Source organism: Haliotis asinina, chromosome 4 (assembly GCF_037392515.1).
Source record: "Haliotis asinina isolate JCU_RB_2024 chromosome 4, JCU_Hal_asi_v2, whole genome shotgun sequence".
NCBI classification, from domain to species: Eukaryota; Metazoa; Mollusca; class Gastropoda; order Lepetellida; family Haliotidae; genus Haliotis; species Haliotis asinina.
In genome coordinates, this window is record NC_090283.1 from 11,871,527 (window position 1) to 11,896,763 (window position 25,237).

The following is a 25,237-nucleotide window of genomic DNA, read 5'->3' on the forward strand; positions in this document are numbered from 1 at the left end:
CAGTTTTCTTGTGTAGTCCTATTCCCTGTTCCATCAAGCAATCATAATATTATGATTGTTGTAACTTCAATACTTTAACATAGACAGGATATAAACCTGTGAAGATCCTTGTTAAAATTTATCATCAGTGACCCATGACTACAGGTGACAAACAGGATTGAGTGGTCAGGCTCGCTGACTTCGATGACACGTCATCATATCCCAGTTGTGTAGATAGATGCTCATGCTGTTGATCACTGAATTGTCTGGTCCAGAATTGATTGTTTACAGACTGTCACCATGCAACTGGAATATTGCTTAGTATGGTTGACCCTGTTGTCATATCCCAATTGTATCCCAAATGCATATAATGTTGATCACTGGATTGTCTTGTCCAGACTGGATTATTTACAGGCTGACAAAAGAATATTACTGAGTGTGGTGTTAACAACAAAGAAACAAACTTTGAGTATACCCTTTAGCCAAGATGATCTTAGTGTTAAGTATTGGTCAGTATGAAGTCATAGCAGTATGATAGCATGGTAGAATGGGGTCTTAAGTTTGCCCAGTAATGGCTCTAGGGTTTTGCTTTAGAAAAAAAATTTTGTTATTCGAAAATTTCTTTTCAATTTGTAATTGCAAGGTGAAAAATTATCTAAGACAAATGACAGTATTCCAAGTTAAGTGTTATCAATTTTATGGATGTTAACAGTGACTGGACAATGACAATCAGTGTTTGAATTAAGGGGATGTCTTACAGTTGCTGCCATAGTTTCTTAATCTAAGAGCACCTTAAATCTGAAGCTTTTTACTAGGAGTTTAAGAGAACGATCCCTGATCATTTAGGCACAGTTTTCATCACTAATAATAGCAGAAAAGTTAGTCTCATCACTCAGTTGTATTTAAAAAGCCACATTTATATGTATTGCTCGCCATGCTCAGCATTATATTTAATGTGTTTGTTTCTTTGTAGAGCATGTCGTGGCAAACTAGTAACTCTTAAAGTTAGGTTCCCAAACCAGGGGAGACAAGTTGAAGATCTGGAGGTATGGTCTCACAGCAATGATACAGTTGGTTCATTAAGGAGGTATATCTTATCAAGAGTCAAGGCCAATGCAAACAACATCAAAGTAGATCTCTATGTCAATGGTGAACAGCTAGACCCAAGTGAAGACAAGAAGCTTATTTCACAGATTCCTCTAAGAGACAAGATGGTAAGTTGATTCTTTTGTTACTAGATGTATGTCCTTGTTGGTTATTGCTTGTAAACATGCTTTTTTAGTAGATAATATATTAATTAATCTTGAAAATCATTTAACCATCTGAACTACATATGATCTTACCATATCTAAACTTGTTAGATATTTCGCAGAATTTGGTTGGGATACTGTCCAGAAGAAGTATAGATACAATGAGTTGATAACTTTTGGGCTTTTAGTGAAAGCATGTGCTTTCACATCTGCTGCAAATTTCAGTAGTACGTCCCCACCCATGCTTAAATAGTGCCATATAATATTGTTGCACGATGACTGTTTCTTCTAGGAGAGTGAATGGGAATTGTTATAAGAACCCTGAAGTTAGGGTAGCAAAATAACATTCTTTTATCACTTTACCTTCATTATCACTCAGCATGAAGTCCTAAATATGTTTTGTATGTGAGCTAATTGTTTGATCATTTCCTTGTCTGAATTGTTACAGACAGTAACTGCCAAGCTAGTTCAAGTTGGGAGCAACATGCCCTCAAGTCCTGACAGTAGCTCTGACAGCTCTGTTGGGTCACCTCACAATGCCTATGATGGACCCAATGTGGAGGCAGAAAACAGTCTGCCAGGAGTGGTTAGTGCAGATTATTTGTTTAAAATACAAGTACAGAAAAGTTATCAAGTGTTTTGGTAGATGATATGTCAATTTTTAGTTTAGGAATTGTATTTTAAAAGTTTTTAACATATTGGAAATACCAGTATACTTTCAAAAAGCTCTGGATTTCTAGCATATGTAGAGGAAGTTAAAACAGTTGTATGAGGAATGAGAGGAGGATGGGAGTTGAATGAGTTCATAATTTATTGAGCCATTCTGTTGTCACAAATTAAAATGGAACTGTATTGTGTATGTATATTGTTGCATGAAAGTCATTATGCACAGATGAAACACATCAACCCAATGCTTTTGTTTTGCAGCTGATGGCTCAAGACCCTCGATATGCTCAGTTTCTCTTCCAACTGTCGGACCTGGGTGGTCAGCTACAAGTACCCAAACTACGAGATACAGCTAGAGCAGTACTCAAGCTGATGCCGGCTGGTATGTTCATATTGGCTTCTACTTTTCTTTTCAAGTCATAGTCTATCCTTTTCATGTTTGATAAGATAGAAATGTGAAAAGAAGACGTGCACACTCCATGTCTTAAGACACACCAAAAGAATGAAGTGAGTTAAAATAAACGAGTAAGTTAGAGACAGATGGAAACATGGACGCAAAAAGTATTGATTGTTTTAAGAACAACTTCCTTGCTATTGATTTTAAGTGCAATTATGGCATTTATTTTGATTCATTCAGGTGAGAAAGGTCATGTAGTAGCCCTGAAATGTTGATTAAAATGTTTCTCCTGAGCTTCCTGCTCATCATCATTGTCATCATCTTCATTGAGAGGTGTCGTCAGTTAGTGTTTGCATCCTATTAGAAGACACTTGTTTGTGCGGATGTCTTAACGCTGTTTCACACTGCAGATGGGACTACTGTTCAGAAATTCCGAGGAATTTGTTCTGAGAATGCCAAGGCTGATGGATCAGTTGCAGTGAGCCTGGAGGCATTGTTCTTCAATCCTTCTCCTACTCAAGTTCTTTATAATATTGAGGTACGGAAAGCATAGCTCATATGTTTTTACATACTGTTTACATAGTCCTTCGTATGAATATTTATACGTATACGTTGTTTTAGAAGGACTTCACCTGGAAGTAAACATGAATTGTTTCTGTCTCTGTTCCAGACTGCTTACAGTTTGCTTATGCCTGCAGTGGATCCATTGGTCGAAGAGGCCTTTGAGTTTCAGGTCAGTTTAGATTTACTGTTGATATCTTTAGAAAAACTTAATGGAACCTACAACCTCAATTTGTTTCGAAGGAATGGCTGAAATAGAACTGAGGTCCAGATTGTGTTTCATTGTGGTTTAAGTTGTATCTGACAGTATTTTAGATGTTTCAGATTTTGTGTCATTGTTTGTATTGTCTTCAATTGTAGTTGAACTTTGTGAGGAGTGGAGGTGTTCAACTTTCCATCAACATGCTGACCAAGAACAACTTTCTGCCTAATGCTGACCTGCCAACAAGAAGGTATCAAACAGATCATTTGAATGTTAGACAGGAGTGAAACTTGTATGTAGTGTGGGTAACATCATGTCAATATTCTGTCTGTCAAGGAATTCTGTTTTTTGATGGCTGATTCAATGTTTTACTGAAGTGGGACATTGATGTAAATATCTTTGTCCTCAGTTTTCATAAAATCGAGGATAGTGATGAATGTTTCCATAATCCTCCAGCTGTTGTGCTGTATTTTATGCTATTCTCATGATATTTTATTATAATTTTTTATTTATTTTCAGAGCGGCATACCTGACAGTTCTGAAGGTGTGTAAGTTGATGCTGACAACGGTGGGCCATGCAAAGGTGCAGGTAGTGGTGGATGCTTGTCATGCCGAGTCCCAGGTGCCGGCTGTATCAGTAGTGGAACACAACCAGGCTGCAGCATTACAGCAGGCCCTTCTACACATTCCCAGTCCTGATGCGGAGTTTACCACCAGAAATGTAGCATTAAGACTGGGGCAGAATCTAGGGGAGCAGGTTAGTGCTTGTTACCATGACAGCCTTCAACAGTCATTCCTGTCTGTGACTGCTAAATTGTGCAGAGGACAAGTAAAAATCCATGACTGAAGTCCTCATCGGCTACTAGCTGAATTAGTTCTTAAGACTTCTATTTTGATAGAAAATATGAATTAACTGATCGTTAATATTTTTGTCTCTTTAAAGGTCCATTTGCTACAGCATCTGAGGTGAAGAAAATAGTCTCCTGGACTATTCTTTTTGCCCCAACCCCCCATCCCACACCCAAAGACTGTATAAGGAGGAAGAAATTGTCATATGATGATGTTCTTGATGTTGATATGTCAGCAGCTGCACTTAGTTAAATGATGACAGCCAAATCATGGCGGCCTATAAATTGACCCATCTAACCATATTTAGGAGAATTATTCGTTCATTGTGTATTATTTTTTGTCAAGCCATTTGTACCATCCTGAAAGTCCCACAAGTGTACATGTGCATATTAAAACCGACTTAATATGTGTTGATGGAAATATGTTTGGTGTCATGTTTCCTGACTTCTCTTTGCAGGCCACTAGTGTGTTACCAGACTTGGCAACTGTGAAGTCCATACAGAAGATAGCCTGGGCAGCTAGTAGCTGTTCTCTTCATCTTGTCCATGCCTCAATAGAGGATATACACAGAGCACATGAGAAGGTATGTATGTCAAAGATTTATGCAAGTAATGACAAGAGTACTTTGTGTTTTGTCCATGGATGTAAAGCTGTTAAGAATCGATACAAATAAAATTGCCTATCTGGTGACAGAGTTATATGATCATTGAGAAAGAGTGTTAGTGCAACATTGCAATGTAAGGTAAACAGAGGTATGTCTTATGCATAACCCCAAGTTTCAGTATTCATGTTGATAGGTAAGGAATGTTGTTTTGCTTTCCCAAATTTAGGAAAGAAGATGTGATGTTGAAAATTGTTTATTGTCACCTATATTCATCTTGGAATGTGATTATGATATAAAGTTTAGATGGTTTCTCAGAAGGTCAAATTGATAGTACCCTTGTTTAGTCTTGTTGGAATCAACCAGATTTACCAGTTGACCAACTGAGCACACTTTGTTGTTTCAGCCTAAGGACTATGTGCCCTCTGATATGGAGGATATTGGAGTGGCCCGAGAAGCTTTAGAAGTGTTGACAGTATGCCTGGCTCTGTTCCCTGCTGCTCTCGATGCTCTCCACAAAGACAAGGCCTGGCAGTGTTTCATCATTGATCTGCTGCTCCTCTGTAGAAGCAGGTGAGAGGACAGGAGGAGATACATTATGACTTCATTTATCTTGTGGTGGTATTGGCAAGAATAGGTCACTGTACCCCATTTCTGTTGTGGTAGCCAAGTATATGACCATTTGTTTCCAGGTAGATATACTTGCTCATGCTTTCACTGTTTTGATGGGTCTTTTTTGGGCCAGATTAAGCCAGCAAAGCATTATGCAACACATGCTTGCTCATTTATCCATACCGGTCTGTGGAAAAATAGACAACTAGACACATGTATGTTTCCATCCTTAGACATCAGTAAAATGCAATAGGAGCAGTGTAGGGGATTCTCTACCTTAATGAATTGATATTGTGTCAGTGTTTATAAGACACCATTGCTGATGTCTGAATATGGTAATATTCATCACATCTTGTCTAATAGAATTATACTGTTCTGAAGATTTTTCTTTGTGATCTCAATATGTTTATGGATAGTCCTCCAGACAAATGCCAGTAATACATTTACAATTTGTCCTGATGGGTCCTTTAGCATTATCACCAGCCAATTTGGAAAGGTCTGAAGAAATTTTGGTAGTTCATATTTTAACACATCATCATGGCACAGATAGTCATGCCAAAATTGAAACTGGGTAGATGCAGAATGAGTATTTTGTATTTGTATGTCACTTTATTCTAAAATGTAAGGTGGTTTATGTAAAGAAACAACTTGTCTATCTACAGCCGATCAGTGAGGATCTGTGCTTCTGACCAGTTTTTCCTGATGGCCACACGATGCAGTACGAGTCACAGACCCCAGCATTTCATGATTACTCTGCTCTTCACAGTATTGTCGGTGAGTAGGTCCTTCTAGATAAGAATGTTCAAACCTCAACCCATCACCTGGTGTTAAGAATCACAACAAATCATGAAGGTCCATGTTAGAACAGGTCTCCAGCAATGCATTCTTGCTGTAAGAGTTGGATTTTATTGTAACTGTTTGTTTGGTCCACCTTTCACATACAGGCTATTGTGATACAGATGAGGCCACCTCTGAGTAGAGGGTTGGAGGTTCGATCCCTGGCTGTGTCACACCAAAAGCCGCGAAAATATGGTACTCGTAGGTTCATGCCTGGTGCAAGGCATAATATGTACTAGAAGGACTGGTCGCTTAGAGGCAGTACAGTGTGTCTGAGTAGGGTAAAGATGCTTAACTGCAGCATGGTATCTCTGTGAGTTAGCACTATAAAACCAACTTAAGTCTAGGCTAGAACAAGCAACCACATGCACATGTACATGGATGTCGTCATGTGAGTGAAATATTCTCAAATGCAACATTAATCCCATTTCACCTCACCTCATGTAGATAAAATATGACAATTCTACTGGAATATTGTAATATCCTTTAACACTTGTGTTGAATGTTGGCATGTTCCTGGATATTCATCAGTTTGTGAAGACTTGTTTTTGTACACACTGTAGTAGCATAGGTTATGCTGGTTTCATTTCAGACAACTGCAAAAGACAATGCAAAACAGTCACATGAGTATTTCCAGCTTTTATGTAGGTAAGTATCACCTTGTGTTTTAGGAAAAATTCCTTCAGATTAAGATAACATTTTTTCACCACATGCTGAGCATTTACACCTTATTGTTCAGGACAAAATGCGAAATATATTTCTCCTTTTCAGGTTATTAAGTTATGCATTTGCAAGTGAAGCTAGTCTCTCTACAGCAGAAGCATTGCTGAATAATGAAATTGCATGGTTGAAAAGAGTCAGGGTAAGTAAATTTATCACATCTTTTTGAGACGCATCAACATGAATAGTGGGACATATATAGAGATGCTTGAAACAGGTGTCTGTTTTTGTAGTCACTGCATCACTGTCTTCTTATATAGCATTCTTTGGTAATGAGGCTGGATGGCAGACCAAAGTGATCTATTGTAACTCCATTTTGAAAATTGCTTCTCAACCAGAGATGATTTGCATATCACTCATATGATTAGTGACAGACTTGCTACAGCCTAGATCTGTTCATAACCATGCTTTTATCTTTCATAAGTGGTAGATGTCTTTGACTAGCCCCAGGCCTTGGGGCCTTGTCCCCCATGTAGCTGGAGAATAATTGTATGACTGAAAGTCTAACAGGATTAGTCCATTATCTCATGAACAATCCAGGTTGCTTCACCAGTAGGTCTACCTGTATTTGGATTCTGGGGGTTACTGATACAAAAATGGTACTAGAAAGAAAGAAGTTGCAACACAAATTTTATATCCTGACCATAGGATTTAGTCAGTATTCAAGTCTATGCAGTTGCTGAAATTAAACCCCTTGATTTTATGCTCAGTTTCAACCATTGCTATTTATTGATGAGTATTTTTAAATAATCTCTAGCCACTGTGATGTTCACTTCTCCAGGACTTAGTGCTGAATGGATCCGAAGTGCAGACTGAAGAGGCATTGCTTGAAGGCCACTTAGGGATCACACGAGAGCTTCTAGCGTTCCAGTCCCCAGAGAAGAAATTCAACATAGGCTCAGAAAAGGGAGGATCAAATCTCATCAGGGTGAGAAGAATGCTATATTCTTGTCTTGTGTCCATTGTGCAAGGGGGGAAAATAGAGGGCTTGTTCTCTAGATGCTCGTCTGTTCATCATCATGACACTGCTGCCGGTAGATGTTCATAACTGTTGACATGCCAAGTCAGTTCTGCTCCCATTATGTAAGTTGTATTGTTTGGTGCAATGTACGTTTAGGATTTCTGTGTCTCAAACCACTTTTTCCCTTTCAGGAAATAGTAGAAGATTTTATCTTCCCGGCATCCAAGATAGTGTTGCAGTGTCGCAAATTGAATGGTGACTTTCCGGCAGAGCAGGCTGTGCCTGTCTGCTGTTCCCCCGTGACTGTGATAGCAGCTTTTGATCTCCTGGTAGCGCTGTGCACTGGCTGCGTGCACAACCTGCGCTTCCTTGCCGCCATGGTCATTGATATGTATTATACTAGTAAGTGTTCATTGCATGTGGGTGCATTAATATGATGTTGGTTTGAAGTAACCAGTGTTCAGAATTAAGTGTAAAAGTCAAACAGTAAACTTTGAGGATTGAGGGATGTCTAGAATCAAATGCTATGGGGGTAAAATTAGATGATCCTATTACCTCCCTTCATTTCAACTTTCAACTTACACATTTGACTTTTACATGCTCATGTTAATCATTTTCATGAAATGTCATATGTGTACTTATCTTTGTAGATGAGACTCCATTGTCAGAATGGGAGTACTTACCACCAGTTGGGCCAAGGCCATCCAAAGGCTTTGTTGGTTTGAAGAATGCTGGTGCAACATGTTACATGAATTCTGTATTACAACAAGTGAGTGTTTCGCTTCTTAATAAACCTGGCTAATCTCAGCTAGTGTAGAGACAAATTGATTAGCTTGGGCAGCCAGTTCATTCTTTTTCAGAAGAAGTCCTCCTTGGGGTACATATATAGCATTAAAATGTCCATTTAAAAATGCCTACGACAGTTGTAACAATATTGAATAAGGACGCCGCCTGCCTCTGTTCACCTCTAACGTTACTGCCCTCAAATCGGCTTATAGGTCGTTTGAGGAGCAGTACCGAAATGCAGCTCAATGCCTTAAAGTCACAATACACGCCGCATAAACTTCGGTATTGCAGTGTCGGCTTGTTGACGGCGGCGGTGTTGAGGAGGAGTGTGTTTCCCCTACGCTCGCTCAACAGCTTACAGAGGTGCAGTCACATCTAGCGCGGGACTCGATCAGGTCCTCGGCGTGTCAGATGATGTCTGCAGTTATGGGCCTCCGTAGACTGTGGCTGTCCGTGGCACGGTATTTGCCGGCCACTCAACAAGCGCTACTTTCACTGCCATTCCGGATGGGATCTACTCTCTTCCCGGGAGCGGCATCAGTAGTCCAGGAGGCCGCGGAGGCTGTGTCTACATTCAAGGAGTCTAAACCCTTGTTAGAACAGCCTCACACTTCTCGTGCGCGTCCCCCGGTGCTTTCCTCCGCTTATCCTTCGGCTCCGGCCAAGGACTCTGCTAAGTGGGCACAGCCCTTGCAGTCGCGGAAGGGTAAGGGTAAGGGTAGGGGCAAGGGCAAGGCTGCGGCGCCCCAGCATCCTTTTCCGAGGAAAGGGAAGTCGGCCCCGGCTTCCCAGTAAGTCATCCTCCGGAGCCCTTGCAAGTGAACCCGAATCAAGCAGTCGGAGCACTGCCGACGTCGGGCATTCATTGCCTTCTGCCAAACCTTCCTGTGGGTGGCCGCCTTTCCTACTTCCTGTCGGATTTGGAAAAGGTAACCTCCAACCCCTGGGTCCTATCCACACTCAGGGACGGCCACTTACCACTATGGAAGAGAGACCCGCCTCCCTTTTCCGGAATTCGGCGCACTCCTGTGCCGGTAGTTCAGGCGGCCATCGAGGTGGTTCCACGGGGGCCAGGAACAAGAGGAATTTTACTCCACTTATTTCCTGGTCACCAAAAAGGACGGAGGGTTCAGACCAATTCTCAATCTCAAACGGCTGAACACTATGCTGCAGGTACCGTCATTCAAGATGGAGACACTACGGTCAGTGATCTCATCTGTAGAAAGAGGCGACTGGCTTACGTCCATCGACCTCAAGGATGCGTACCTGCATGTTCCGATGCATCCCGAGTTCAGGAAGTACCTGCGGTTCTCCTTCGATGGGGTTTGCTATCAGTTTCGGGTGCTTCCCTTCGGCATTGCTACGGCTCTGAGGGTATTCACCAAGCTTATGTTAATCCCAGAGCAAGTGGCCAGGTCACAGGGCAGGTGTTGTCACCCGTACCTGGACGATTGGCTTATACGAGCACTTGCCGCTCACTTGAGTCGAGACGCAACATTCGCCATAATGTGTATTCTCACCAGGTTGGGCTGGATTATCAATCTCAAGAAGTCAGACCTAGTTCCTACACAGGATCTGATCTTCTTAGGCGCACGGTTCGACACAGCGAGAGGCATAGTCTCCCTGTCGCCGGATCGGATCTCCGAAGTTCAGAGAGTTGTTATGCAATTCCTCGAGTCCCCCTCGGCTTCGGCTCGGGTTTGGCTCCAGTTGCTAGGCAACATGGCAGCGACGGTGGACGTTGTTTGGAGGGCGCGGTTGAGGATGCGACCCATTCAGTACGGGGGCGTGAATGTGGTCCCACGGCAGGAGTTACGAGTTGATTCTCCTCACTCCGGAGTGGCTCCTTCCTCATTTACGGTGGTGGACAGTGGTAGGGAATCTATCCAGGGGGTTACCCCTGGATGCTCCCTCACCAACCCTTTCAATTCAGACGGACGCTTCCCTCACAGGGTGGGGTGGCGTGCTGGGCGCCCATTCAGTTTCGGGCCTATGGTTACAGCACGAAACGCGCCTGCACATCAATGTGCTCGAATTGAGAGCTGTCCGGCTAGTGTTCCAACACTTTCGGGAGACGGTTCGAGGCTGTGTGGTACGTCTAGAGATGGACAACCAGACGGCAATGACCTATATCCTGAAACAGGGCGGTACGGTATCTCTCCTAGAGGAGGCGTGGCACTTTCTACAGTGGTGCGACCGGTTCAATGTTCGGGTGTGTCCCGTGTATCTCCCCGGGGTGGACAATGTTCGAGCAGACGCGCTCTCTCGACGTGTCCTAGCTCCTCACGAGTAGATGTTGCATCGGGAGATATTCGGGATTATCTCCCGGTTGTTCGGATCGTTCCAGGTGGATCTGTTTGCCTCTGGTGGAACGAACCAGATTCCGGTGTTTTGTTCTCGGATACCGGATCAGAGAGCCATCGCTCAGGACGCTTTCCAGCTCGATTGGACGGACAGGGTATTGTGGGCGTTCCCACCTCTGCCGCTGATTCCCAGGGTCCTCTCGCAGCTTGCCACCCAACCAGCTTGACTGTTAGTGCTTCTTGCTCCTCTTTGGTCGTCTCAAAGCTGGTTTCCGGTAATGATGAGGTTTCTGGCATTGCCTCCTGTCCTTTTACCCTTTCGACCGGACTTACTATCCCAGAACGGAGCGCCGTACCCGAATCCCAGGATTCAGTGGGTTGCCTGGCCACTGTCAGGAATCGCCTCCAAGCGAGCGGAATTTCTGCACCAGTTGCAGACACAATTCTGGCTTCGCGGAGGGATTCGACAAACATTCAATATGAGGATAGATGGGCCTGTTATGCACGCTGGTGTGTCAACAGGGGGATTCTTGATCCCTTTTCTTCAACTCTAGTTGAAGTACTGGAATTTTTGCAGTCCCGGTTAGAGTCAGGCTAGCCGCCTCTACTATCCGGGGCTATTCCACGGCCATTTCGGCATTCCATATTCCTGTTGACGGTGCTCTCTTGGGGCAGCACCTCTTGTTCAGCGTTTTTTAGCGGGTGTGGATAGGATCCGTCCGACTGTCCGGCGGATTAGTCCCCTGTGGGACTTGTCAGTCGTTCTTGACTGGTTGTCCGGTCCTCTTTTTCACGAGCTATCGTCTCTTTCTCTCCAGCTGTTAACGTGGAAGGCTGCCTTTCTTGTGGCGGTAACGTCTGGCAGGCGGGTAGGTGACATTCATGCAATGTCAGCGGATCCTGCTTTGACCGTCTTTCACAAAGACAGGGTCAGTATTAGACTGCCGGATTCTTACCGTCCTAGGATCGCAGGCGCTTTTCATGTTACAGCGCCTATCGAGCTCCCTAAGCTCATGCAGCCTCCCTCGCTCGGTACCTCTCTTCGACGTGCTCACGTCTTAGATGTCCGTAAGACCCTTAGGGCTTATATCAAACGAACTGCTGATATCCGAAAAGATAACCAGTTGTTTTGTTGTTATGGTGGGGGAAGAGCTGGTCTGCCGGCGAACAAGCAAACCATATCTAGGTGGCTTGTCTCTGCCATTTGTATGGCATATACTCATAAAGGGTTACCTATCCCTAATGGGTTAAAGGCTCATTCTGTTAGGGCAGTGGCTACGTCACAGGCTTATGCCACGGCTCTGCCCATTGAGGAGATCTGCTCTGCGGCTGTTTGGAGCCGACCGAGCACGTTTATCCGTCACTACCAACTGGACATACATTCACGGGAACGTGCTCGATTTGGCCATACAGTTCTCACCAGTGGGCAGAGTCGTGATTCCCCTAGCTGAATGAGCGTTTGAGATCTCGACTTTGTTTATCATGAAATGTTCCTGGTGGTGGGTTTTCACGAAACATTTCTTGTTATATTGGTGACGGATATCCCCTGGTGGTGGTGTTTTGATATATATATATATAAAAAAAACACACAAAGAGAAAAAAGAGAAACTACCTATAGACGGTTTTTTCACTATTAGCGTCGACATACGCTCATATTTACCCTTGCACTGTTATTCCCGGCACTACTTCGCTGGTTTGGGGGAATATTTACAGTGAATGGCATGAGGTGTGGTCGTATGTCCATCACCTTTGCTGGGTTATTGTCGATTGGCTCTTTCGACCCTATGTTGCCACGCCCCCGCCTGATTGACATCAGCGGCTTGGTGATTGGGTAAGTGTATTTCTCTATCTCTCGCAGCTTCGGCAGTGTATGAGAGTGTGTGTAGGGTACACATCAGCAGACAGAATGCAGCTCCCGACTCGCGTTCGTTGGGAGTCTGTCTTATGCTATATATGTACCCCAAGGAGGACTTCTTCTGAAAAAGAATTATACAAACCTGTAGAGGTTATGAATTCTTTGAAGAATGTCCTCCATGGGGTACGGCCACCCGCCTCCCCACATTCTGTCTGACAATCTCAGCATGAAAAGTGAGGTATGAGGTACACGGCGAGAGTTACCTGCTCTTGGCTGTTAAGGGGCCCGGGTGGGGGCCCTGTAGGGGTGGTCTCACAAGACAAAACGAATTTTTTGTTTTGTAAAATATTTATTCAATATTGTTACAACTGTCGTAGGCATTTTTAAATGGACATTTTAATGCTATATATGTACCCCAAGGAGGACATTCTTCAAAGAATTCATAACCTCTACAGGTTGGTATAAGTTTGCCTAAAGATGGAAACATTATTCTTACTTGGCATAGCTCAGATTTTGACACCATTAGTACAAATATGGCAACTGTTGTATTTGTGTTTGAGAATGTAATACATTTGAATTGTAAGTCTTTTTTCATAATTGTATCTAGTGTGTTTGAAGGCTGCAAACATTGTGCATTCCCACTGTATCTGTATAAGTCACTCTTACAATTTCAGTTGTTTATGATCGAGCCAATCCGCAATGGTATTCTGGGTGTGGAGGGTGCAGCTGATGACATTGAAGAAGAGTTCATGAATGATGAAAAGGCAGAAGGGGAGGTAAGTGGAACTCTACTCCATTCTGGAACTTTAACTGAAAGTGGACCTTGGTATGGTCCATGCTACTGCTGTTGCAGCTGATACTATCTCTACTACTGTTGTCATCAACATCCTCCCTCAAAGACACACGATGGTATACAGGTTTTGTGCTTCATTGTTTGCACAAGGCAACTCCAACAGTTTCCCATATCGGATTATCCAGTGAGAAGAAATATCTCAATACCTAATGCTTGTTGTAAATGCAGATGAAATTGTTATCAAGTGCCATGGGTCTATATATGACTGTCATCATATTCTCACTTCTCTTGTCTTTCCACAGTCTTCAATCAATTTTGATACCATTGTTTGATCTTTATCGTCTATATCAGAAAAGGTTTATAGGAGACTTGTTAAATACATGTTTGTCCCAAGTTTCTGCATATTGTTGAATGCATCTCTTCCTTCATTATTTGATGTACAAGTCAAGGCAGGTAACTCTGACTGCATTTCACTAGCATGGCAACATATATACCAAGACAAATTACCCTTATGTTCAGCGACAGTCCTGTGCCAGAAATAGCAACTATGATTTACCTCAGACCTTGAATTGATTGTTTTTGGATATGGCTGTTATAGACGAATGTTGACATGAGTGAGGAGGAGAAGAAGGATGATGACAAGGGGAACAAGGTGGAGGAGAGGAAAGACTACCACATGGGGGTACTCAAACAGATCCAGGTCATCTTTGGCCATCTCGCCGCTAGCAGGCTGCAGTATCATGTACCAAGGGGATTCTGGAAACACTTCAAGTAAGTGGAGCCAATAAACACAGTACTCTTAATATAAGGAGGATTGCATTCCACTGTAGAATACCTGTAATTCAAGTAATTGTTAACTGTTAGCCTGAGCGTCATACAAATAAAATAGACTAAGACAGGAGGTTCATTTCTTCATATACATGTCAGGACTGCCTAAAAGCTGAAGCATAGCCATTGTCACACTCATTGTCATGACAGGGCCTGGTTTCACAAAGGGATCTTGACTGTTATAGTCTATTTTGAATGTGTGGGAGTTATGTCAGCTGTAACAGTGCTGTTGCTTTACGAAAGAATGAAAACTAATTTTATGAAATCTTTTTGTTTTTCATTTCCAGATTATGGGGGGAGCCTGTCAACCTGAGAGAGCAACATGATGCTTTAGAATTCTTCAACAGTCTAGTCGACAGTTTAGATGAAAGTTTAAAGGCTTTAGGTCACCCAATGGCAATGACAAAGGTGTTAGGAGGATCATTTGCTGATCAGAAGATTTGTAAAGATTGCCCTCATAGGTAAGTACATGTTTCCATATCATCTGTAATATTCACTAGAAGTTATTATGGACATATTTTATTGATTGGATTACTGGTTATATTGTCAACTTAAGTAATATGGTGTTTCAAGGTATATCCTTTCTCCTTAATTAGGTGTTCAGTTTGGCGTATATTCTTACTCCATGAGGATTTGTTATGGAGTATAGTCTTATCCACCGGAATATACTTCAATGGACATCTCCCTTATTCTACAGAAGTTGGTATCCCAAACCTTTCTCCTGTTTGTGTGTATTACTGCTAAATGCCATTTTAAAGGAAGTTGTATCAGAGGAGGTATTTTAGGATTGTACTAAAGTATGTTACTATGTATGAGATGTTTTTCCCAGCATGTCAGTAAATACTTTTAGAAACTGTGTTAGAATGAATAAGTAGGATATTTGTTAAATGTTTGTTGTTTGTCTTCAGGTATCAAAGGGAAGAAGCTTTCACAACTCTAAATGTAGATATTAGGAATCATCAAAATCTGTTTGAGTCTCTTGAACAGTATGTCAAAGGAGACTTGCTAGAAGGTGCCAACGCATATCACTGTGAGAAATGCAACAAGAAGGTGAGTGAAGTATCACTGCATGGCAACAACTTTGACTATGGCTGGAAATTCCATTAGTGATCGTATGCTGAGAGAATATGGAATACCCTATGATATTCCTTCATCAAAATAGTTATCCACTGATTATAGTTGCTTTTTGTGGAAATGTTTGATATTTGATATTGTTTCATTGAAGTTTTTTTTTGTTTTTGTTTTTTTTGCTGTTGTATTTCATGTAGTTTTGTTTACTATCCTTTGTCTTCTATTGCTCAGGTGGATACAGTTAAAAGACTTGTGATAAAGAAACTGCCAAAAATCCTGGCCATTCAGTTAAAGAGATTTGACTATGACTGGGAAAGGTAAGTCTGTAATGTGTTCAGTCCCCAGCTGTGGAGCAAAAGGTTTCCTCTGTTAAATTTCTAAAAGTTTAATATTTATTAGAAACATTGCATTATCAGTAGATAAAATGTGTTGCAATTGTTTTCAAATTTTGCTTCATGTCTTCCAGGGAATGTGCAATCAAGTTCAACGACTACTTTGAATTTCCACGGAAGTTTGACATGGAACCATACACAGTTCAAGGTCTTGCCAAAATAGAAGGTCGGTAACTCGGTTGATTCTTTAAGGATTTCAATTTACAAGTGAATGGGATGTCAAGTACTGTAGTTGTGATGGATATAGATAGAATAGGTAGTATCTTCTATAGTGCATTTTGAATGGCAGCATGCTATGATGATGCTATTCCTAGCTTGTCATTTACCATGTGATATACAGTAAAATACTTTTATAACGAACTACATGGGACCACAGAAATTAGTTTGTTATATCCACAGTTCGCTATTCACGAAAATCCCATTGAAAGAACAATAAAACACACTATCCAGTACAACACATTCCTACTCAGTTTATGTTATGTTTTTTTTCACTACAAAGTCAGTAATCTTACTCTGTGTATGCTTGGCCAACTGCATACGTCCCACAGCCTCATTCAAGTCGGCGAGCAAATCGAAAGAAGACATGTCAGTTGTTTTCTGTGACACAAGAAAGTTTTTCAAAGTTGGTAGCGCCGTATTGGCTTCTGTGAATGAAGCTGGGGCCTGGTCTGTTTCATCACTGTTCATGTCGTCATCATCGCATTCCCAATCAACTCGGGATATTGCGTTGCGCTGATCAGAAACAGACTTTACTATGTCGTCATCAGAGGGGCATTCAGTAATGACAATGTCATTGTCGGCTGAGATAAAGTCATCAAGTGTGACATCACTGGAAATGTCGGACACCATTAATTAGCATTAACTGGGCCTGCCGAGGATTTCAAAGTGAGCATCGCTAACTGGCAGTGACACTGATTGTGTTCGCCCAGTTCGTTATTCACACCATTAATTAGTGTTACCCGGGACTCAAGGGGATTGCAAATCAGTTCGCTGTAGCCATTAGTACGTTATAGAGAATTTGTTACTCGCAACTTTTTTATGTGATAATATACAGAGGTTAATTCGGGACTTTTAAAACAGTTTGCTATAGCGGCCAGTTCGTTATATCCGTGTTTGTTTTAAAAGTATTTTACTTTATTTAATCTGAAGATTGACATTTTTGCTGCAACTTCAAACAAAGTAATGTTGTTGACTGGAATGACTTCTCTGCATATCATCATTGCTTGTTTAATTGATGCTGTTCGAGCAGAAGTTCATGTTTTGTCATTGTTACCTGCTTTTCATTCTAGGAGAAATAATTGATGGCGATCTAGATGAAAATCCTCAGAGTACCAAGTACAAGTTGATAGGTGTGGTTGTTCACAGTGGCCAGGCCAGTGGAGGACATTACTACTCTTATATTCTACACAGGTGAGGAGGAGACGTCATGTTTATTGTTTATGGAAAATACCCGAATGTCTTGATTGCTGTGTAGGCAAATGATCGGTGGTTATATTTCGAGTACGTTTACGTAAGAAGTAACTAACAGAGTCGGGCGATCAGGCTTACTGACTTGGTTGACACATGACATCTTATCCTGGTTGTGTAGAAAGATGCTCATGCTGTTGATCACTAAATTTTCTGGCTCATCAACAACTGTGCATAGACCACTGCTATATGGCTGGAATATTGCTGAGTGTGGCGTGAAATTGAACTTACCCACTTTAGTTCATTTAGAGCCATGATCCATGTTATACAACAAAATTGTGGGAAACAAAGGGATGACTAGTGGCTGTGTTGATGTGAGTCTTTTGAAGGTAACAACTGTATTGTGAGTATGGTATCACAGTGTGTCTGTTGCCTCCACAGGGGTGCTGCTGATCCTCATCCAAAGTGGTACAAGTTTGATGATGGCGATGTCACAGAGTGCAAGATGGATGATGATGATGTAAGCTTTCATAAAGTAGTGTAGCTTCACAATCATGTTTCTGCCAATATCATAGTGGTTTCAAGATTGTTTGACTTGTGCTTCATTGTTTCGAAGAACAGTAATTTCAGAGTAACTGGGTTTGTTTGCTAACATCAATATATTGTGTAGGTATGAACTAAATAACTGTAATGTGTTACTGATAATAGTGTTCACAGATAGTAGTAACCAATCAGTGTTTGGGGAAAGAATGTAAATCTCTAGCAATCTCTGCTTGTCATAAAAGTGACTATGTTCAGGCTTGGTGACATTCTTGAATGCATGTCATTCTGTCCCACTCTCAAGGATAGATGCTGATGATGTCAGTCACAAGATTATCTTGTCCAGTCTCAATTTGCATTCATTCTGAAATGTTGCTGAGTGAGGCATCAAAGGACAAATAAACAGGTTTTATTTTGAATATTTTCATGTTGCAGGAAATGAAGAACCAGTGTTTTGGTGGAGAATATTTGGGAGAAGTGTATGACCACATGCTAAAAAGGTACTGTGAATTATTTTAACATGCATGTAAGATATTACACCATCATTTTGATCATTGAATTAAATCCTTATATGGATGTACTAAGTGTAATGAAATGTAATAGCTTTCAGGAGAATTAGACAGTTTCATTCCCACTTGCGTCATTCAATATTATTCCTAATTCTTACTTCAGATCTGCAGTCAGGCGCCAAAAGAGATGGTGGAATGCATACATTCTGTTCTACGAGAGGATTGATGAAGAGGAAAAGGAAGAAATACTGTCAAAAGAATTCTTGAAACTTTCATTATGTAAGCTTATTATAAGGCCATAATACCAAATAGTGAACTGTTTCTAAAGTATTTCTTCTGTCAGTTAATAGTCAGCCTCCAAATCAGGGAAACCATATGTTAAACAGGGTCCGTACAATCTTGAAAAAGCCTGGAAGGGCTGGTCATGTGACCGATGTGGCGGGAAACGGGGAGGCTTCCTGTGAGTGAGTGTGATTGTGCGTCTGCTTCAAAAGAAGGGAACTACAAGAGATTTCTAGTGTTCCACTATCTTCACAAATAGGGAGGAGATAAGCAAATAAGCTTGAGTCTGTCAACGTATAGAAAATCAATTTTATTTTTAAAAAATTACATATTCATTATCATCAATATTTGGGAAACTGTCTTCTTTATATAGTTAACAAGGCCCTCACATTCAGGATTGAAACTTGTGCATAAATTCTGTGTTAGACTTAGTGAGGGGTATATGTATATTATTGTTTGATCTGAACAGTTAGATGGCTTGTATCTCTTTACAGCCAGTACAGTGGCACATGTGAAGATGCCTTCAGCCATCGACAGACTTGTTCGGAAACAGAACATCTTGTTCATGCATGAAAAGAACCAGTTCTCCATGGAGTACTTCCAGTTCATGAAGAAACTTCTCACCTGCAACCATATCACACTCAATCATGCCATACAGGAGAAAATGGTAAGTTAATTTCCATGAATTATTATATGTCCACACTGTTTTAAAGCTATTTGGGTTTATGAATTTTGATTTAAAATAAATTGATTAGTAGGTGAGAAAAAAAATAGTGAAACTTAATGCATTTTACAGGATATTTTAATCATCCTTTTGAAAAGAGGATGGTAAAACAAAATATGAACATTTCTGTCTGATTTGTGCCCTTCCAACTATCATAAAAGTACAATTTGACGTTTGATTGTGTTCATATGGATATATATCTTAAACTGTATCTATTTAGAAGTCTATAGATATGTAAACGAATCCTTAGGCAACATCAGGCCACGTTTAAAGAGGGCTTGAACCAAAACAGCAACCATTTATTTTGGGAATCTCCCTCATCTCACAACACACAATTAGAATGAGTACCTTATGCTTGGAGTGCATGGTTAAAGACAAGACAGTGATAAATAATACTTTTAAACAAATAAACTGGAAAAACTGCTCAGACTGTTCAGAAATTCTGATTTTGATGACAATGTATTTCCTTTGAAACAACCTCTGTCAATTTTGGAACAGTTGCTGACTTCCAACATACTGATATAAAAATTGTTGAAAATTATTGGAATCTTCATCTGCCCAATCATATTCATATCCCACAGTAAATAGATTTGTGTGCTTATTTCAGACACAGGAAGCAGAACAGATTGCAATGATCAGTGTTGAGTTAGCGTCTAAATTCCTCTTCAATGTGGGCTTTCATACAAAGAAAACACTCAGGTGAGTCAGTATGTTCATGCTCTCTTATCTCGGGGGTCAAGGAAAAAACGTCACGTGTCCAGCACCTATTCTAGAGTGAGTGAGTGAGACCTCTTTTGACAAGCATGGGTTTTTTAAGATCAATTCTAACTGTATCTTAATGGGTATATTGTAGACTTGATTAATTACAGATGCCCCATGGCTTGAATGCCCCTGACACTTGTACAGATCTCCTACATGAGCACATTTCTAAGCATCCTCGATGTCTCCAGGGTATACTTTCCCAATAAGTCTCCACTATACCCTGGATGCATCTACGGTTAAATTTTATTACCTCCCTTTGCTGGCTAGCATCCTCAGAATCAGCCAATCAGCTAAGCCGCCGTTACAACTGAACTTGCCACTGTCATTAAAGATAGCTGTTGCAACTGTGAAGGTATGTTTGCAGTGCGACTCAGATTTAGGAGAAGTCATACAGACACATTGATAGGTCCGAAGATTTAAAAAAATTATATGCAAGAACTCCTCCTGCTTCTTTCAGAGAATTTGTGCATGGTTCGTGTTGCCAAGTTTAATCGGTTAGATGATTTAAAAAGCGAAAGTGTGTTGTGATTGGCTGGCTCAACTTCCCAGCGTATACACCTGATTGGATCAAAAGTCAGCCAAGGGAGGTAATACATTTCGGGCTTAGCCGTAGATGCATTCAGGGTATAGTGGAGACTCATCAGAACGTATACCTTGGAGATATTGAAGATGATTTCTAAGTTGCCCACAAGGAAATGTCAGCTGTACTTAAAAATTTTTATTTGTGTTGGACTGAATTGTGTTGATTGTAAATAAGATACTATGATACTAAGTGTGGCATGAACACATCCTACACTCTCATAGAATCATACTGATGTGAGTAGAAGTGGGGTAGCCTGTTGGTCATTTGCTTGTCTTCTTTCAGCTCTTCAAGTGATGTTTTCACCATCTTTAATTCATTCGGTGACTTTTGTTTAAATTGTTTTACTTAGAAATCGCAAATGGTATTGCATCATTTCCACACTTTTTCTGTATTATTTAAACATGTTCTATTTGCAGGTGTTCTGCTAGTGAATGGTACGATGCACTGCATATACACCTGAGATACAGCAAGAGTGTTCGCAGCTGGTTTGCACACAATGTGCTGTTTGCTCACCCCTCTAGATTTGCAGAGTATTTACTAGAGTGTCCAAGTTCTGAGGTGAGCATTTAGTACGAATTTACTTTTACAGTAGCACAGTATGTGTGTATAGGGGCGGGGAAGAGAGATAATAGTAGTAGGTAGGTCTTGGAGACAATTGTAATATTCACCTTGTCCCATGGGAATATTGGTTTTATCACAAGTGAAAATCCTTGGTTGTAATGAAATGTAAGGTTGTTGTGAGCAAGTGCTTTATATATTTTATCACACATTGTGTTAGTTCATAGTTAATGCTTGTTTGGTTAGGTGCGGAGTGCATTCGCCAAGATTATTGTGATACTGGCACACTTCTCCTTGCAAGATGGACCATGTCCTCCTCCATTGGTACAGGGGCTGTATGGTGAGTGTAGCTTGGAGTTTGGTTTCCAAAATGTATGTGGATGTACATGGCTGTACATTGTGCCCTAAGTCAGTAAACATTCCTAGATCAGAGAACAAAATTGTGAAATTGTTATGCCTTCACAAGTTGATTTGCATTTCATTTAAAACAGATCTCAAGCTTGTTATACATTATTGCGTGACTTCAGTCTTAAAATGCCCCTGAATTCAAGAAATAAGTCCTTTTAGTAAAATGACAGTTTTAAGAGAAAAGTTGGTTCACAAATAACGTTAGACCAGTGCCTGTCTTATTAGTGTTTGAAGATGTGTAAGTGTTGGTAAACATATTTCCAGCATAGGACTGACAGATATTTGTGTTTCAGCTGCTGGACAGGCTGCAGACCCCAATGCCACACTGAGTGATCACCTGCTAGTCGCTGTGCTAGCTCTCATGAGGAAGGAGGTGTCAGAACATGGCAGACATCTGCAGCAATACTTCCACCTCTTCCTCATGTACCTCAACCTTGGCATACAGGAGGTAAGTCAGTGACTTCTAGGTACAGGTTAGAATTGGTCTTTGGCAACTATGCTTGTCTCCCTATGAGAGATCTGGATTGAAACTTACCTTCAGCAACCCATGCTTCTTGTAAGATGTGACTAAGGACATCCGGTGGTCAAGCTCGTTGGCTTGGTTGATGTCATCATATCAAATGTCATCATATCAAATGTCATGTTGATGTCATCATATCAAATCAAAACTCATGAAGTCAGTCACTGGTAGGTCTGGTCCAGCTTTGATTATTTACAAACCACCATCATAAGCTGAAATATTGTAGTGTTAAGCAACAAGCAAACAAACAATCTTCATGTCTACAAAAAGGAGTTCGTTACCAATTTTATTGCTCATGTATAACTATCTTGTGGTTGTCAAGGGCAAAGGATAAGGGGAACATATCCCAAGAATGAAATTACCTTGCTGACAAAGCTTCCACTTGGTGATATGTCATTTGCACATGACAGCATCCGCAGCATGACATGATGTAATGACAAGAAAGTACATTTATTTGTTAGTGTAGACTGAACAGAAAGAAAGGATCTGTAGTTGGAGTACTTAAGCACCATTTTGTATATTCAGGAAGGTAATTCTCAAATGAAAACTGAATATGACCCCAAGTGTGCTCTATTTTTCCAGAAACAACAGTTGCTTCGGTTGAATGTGCCTGCTCAGTTTATAATGGTGGCACTGGATGAAGGTGCTGGACCTCCAATCAAGTATCAGTATGCTGAACTCAGCAAGCTCTACTCGGTAGTGTCTCATCTAGTGCGGTGCTGTGATGTGTCAGCAAGGTGTCAGTGCTCAGTCAATGTAGGTACACGCATCACTGTGTGAAAACCATAAATCGTATTAGTAAACAAGTCTGTTAAAAACATAATTTTTAACTTACCTTACCATAGGTCTTATGCATATTACCTCAAGCTTCGCTAGAAGAGATCAGACAGTCGTTGATTCGCCATTCCCTGGATGGCTACCTCATGTAATCTACGAATGTAGTCACGGAAGTGACGTGATCTCCCCACTCGCGCGAGAGCGCAGAATCCAAAATTCACTTTTACCTCTAGCGTTCGTCTGTTCGGACGTGTTTGGTTCGCTTAGTTTACCTACTTTGTGGTTTAATAAATTTGTTTTCTCACGGGTAGGTATGGTTTGTATCCCTTAGGTGTGCGTGTTTAGGTAAGTAATCATTTAACTGCACTTACTTTGCTACCTCGTGTTGTTTTTTTCTCTCACTTCGGGGTGGGTTCGCCCGCGTCGTGTGTGAGTGCGGCATGGCGTCCGTGGGGGTATTATATCTTGCTGGTTTTTTCTTCCTCCATGTGATTTTACATGTCGATTAGTATTTTTGCCCATGTTTCACAGCATTTATATGTTTTTCGTGCCACGTTGCGATGTACGCAGACAGCCATTTTGGTTGTTTGGCCTTCGCTGTCACGAGCTTACGGGCGTGCCTACTTTACAGTGGGGGTGCGTTGGTGCTGCATTTCTGGTATAGGGGTGTTTTTTCTACCTCCTAGCGTTGGTTTCAACACATTGTTATGTTTGTTTGTTGCACTTAACTGTGTATATCTCCCCAGTTTTGCACTATCTGCTTGGGGCAGGAATCGCGAATATCCCCACCCTTGGTGCCCGGATTGTGCGTCTCTAGCCTGCTCTTTTGACGGACACTGCCAGTACTGCGAGGCGTTATTGGTGGCGGATTTCGAGACTTATTGCGGCTAAGAGGAAGTTTTTTTCACAGCGGTAGAGAAGGTTGTCGTCTCCAGCGTCGTCGTTGGGATCTCTGCCGGACGACCCTGACTTACAACCGCCTTCAACGCCTGTGCCGACGCCTGGGATGGGGCGTTCGTCTGTGACGCCTGTACGTTTGTCCCCGGAACCACCTCGCTCGGATTCCATCGTGGATCTGTTTTCATCCAGATGCCTTGTCTCATCCGGAAGTCCAGAGGTTCCTGCGCTCTCTCCTGACGCCCGGTGCTGCTGCGATGCCAGCGTCTCGACATCTCGACACCAGCGCCTATGCCAACACCAGCGCCTTTGCTTACGCCAGCGCCTATGCCAGCGCCTGTGCTTGTGCCTATGCCTATGTCTACGCCAGCGCCTATGTCTACGCCAGCGCCAGCGCCTGTGCTTGCGCCAGTGCCTATGCCTACGCCAGCGCCTATGTCTACGCCAGCGCCAGAGGCTGTGCTTGCGCCAGTGCCTATGCCTATGCCTACGCCAGCGTCTGTCTACGCCAGCGCCAGAGGCTGTGCTTGCGCTAGTGCCTATACCTACGCCAGCGCCTATGCCGACGCCGGACCCTATGCCAGCGCCAGCGCCTGCGCCTTACCGTATACCCAGGGTGTTGCATACGTTGTCCAGGGAAGAGGTTTTACAACGACAGTTGGATGAAGGGCGCGCTCGGCGCTTGGAGGCAGAGCGCTCTCGGCGCAGATCGCGCTCCAGGTTCCCTGGGAGTCGGTGATCCTGTACCCTCCACAGTAGTCTTTGTCGGCGCTCTCGGTCCCCGCTACGCCCTTTGAATGAGCTTACCAGGTGAAGACGTTGCTTGTGCTCCCAGTCCATATCACCTCGACGCTCCTCTAGAACTCGGCGTTTGCGGTCGCCGGAACCACCTTGGATCTCGTCCAAGGAATCTGCTGCTCATGCATCGACTTGGTCTCCTACATCGCGGCGTGATTCGAATTCCGTTTCCTATGAGGACCTGGAAGAACAGGTTTTTGGCCCGGACTTCAACGAGGAGGCAGGAGGCGACGGCGATGGTGATGACACTTAACTACCCTTATCAGTCGTCTTCGAGTGGATTGCTGACAGGTTACCGTACTGCCCTTCACCTTCGGCTAATTCCAACAACCCTGCAGCACTTCATTTATCGCCGGAGCTACTCATCCCGCCTGATCCTATGGTGGCGGACGCCGTGGCTGTATTAGATGTGGTCTTTGAAAAATTGTCATCTAATCCGAATTTCTAAGTGCGTAAATCCAAGAAGTCAGATTACAAGATACACAGCCTGGTTTTCGCGGACAGCGTGGCGGTCTTGGTTGAATCTATGTAGCGGTTATTGGGCTCCTCGCAGCTCTCTTACAGAGTGCAGGATTCTAAGCGGGTGACCATTGAGACTGAACTCAAGCGGATGCTTAAGCCGTTGTCTGCTCTGGTGTCAGCTACCTCGGCGGCGGCGATGGACTTGTCTGAAGACAACGCCTCGAGGATTGATCACCGTACCAGATATTCCTCTGCTGGTAGGCGTGAGACTGGGTGTCCTTTGGAGGGACTGGCTGCATCCTCGAAGATCCTTACTTTACAATTTGTCTACATATACTTCAAGCGGA

The 25,237-nt window shown here is 42.2% G+C and overlaps 1 protein-coding gene across 1 annotated transcript in view; it reads left to right on the plus strand.

Annotated features, from left to right (window-relative positions):
- LOC137281279 (ubiquitin carboxyl-terminal hydrolase 9X-like) overlaps positions 1-25,237 on the plus strand; it is a 67,518-nt gene that overhangs the window by 29,209 nt on the left and 13,072 nt on the right. Inside the window, exons 19-49 of the mRNA XM_067812443.1 lie at positions 953-1,193; positions 1,678-1,815; positions 2,157-2,277; positions 2,703-2,830; positions 2,963-3,025; positions 3,214-3,305; positions 3,575-3,812; positions 4,362-4,487; positions 4,912-5,078; positions 5,780-5,891; positions 6,547-6,602; positions 6,726-6,816; positions 7,456-7,602; positions 7,827-8,037; positions 8,286-8,404; positions 13,254-13,355; positions 13,971-14,143; positions 14,488-14,661; positions 15,109-15,250; positions 15,503-15,588; positions 15,738-15,829; positions 16,953-17,073; positions 17,512-17,590; positions 18,046-18,110; positions 18,283-18,398; positions 18,896-19,068; positions 19,733-19,824; positions 20,887-21,028; positions 21,275-21,368; positions 21,730-21,884; positions 22,539-22,712. Of these exons, the coding sequence (XP_067668544.1) occupies positions 953-1,193; positions 1,678-1,815; positions 2,157-2,277; positions 2,703-2,830; positions 2,963-3,025; positions 3,214-3,305; positions 3,575-3,812; positions 4,362-4,487; positions 4,912-5,078; positions 5,780-5,891; positions 6,547-6,602; positions 6,726-6,816; positions 7,456-7,602; positions 7,827-8,037; positions 8,286-8,404; positions 13,254-13,355; positions 13,971-14,143; positions 14,488-14,661; positions 15,109-15,250; positions 15,503-15,588; positions 15,738-15,829; positions 16,953-17,073; positions 17,512-17,590; positions 18,046-18,110; positions 18,283-18,398; positions 18,896-19,068; positions 19,733-19,824; positions 20,887-21,028; positions 21,275-21,368; positions 21,730-21,884; positions 22,539-22,712 (4,030 nt within the window). The remainder of the gene's footprint in view (positions 1-952; positions 1,194-1,677; positions 1,816-2,156; positions 2,278-2,702; positions 2,831-2,962; positions 3,026-3,213; positions 3,306-3,574; positions 3,813-4,361; positions 4,488-4,911; positions 5,079-5,779; positions 5,892-6,546; positions 6,603-6,725; positions 6,817-7,455; positions 7,603-7,826; positions 8,038-8,285; positions 8,405-13,253; positions 13,356-13,970; positions 14,144-14,487; positions 14,662-15,108; positions 15,251-15,502; positions 15,589-15,737; positions 15,830-16,952; positions 17,074-17,511; positions 17,591-18,045; positions 18,111-18,282; positions 18,399-18,895; positions 19,069-19,732; positions 19,825-20,886; positions 21,029-21,274; positions 21,369-21,729; positions 21,885-22,538; positions 22,713-25,237) is intronic.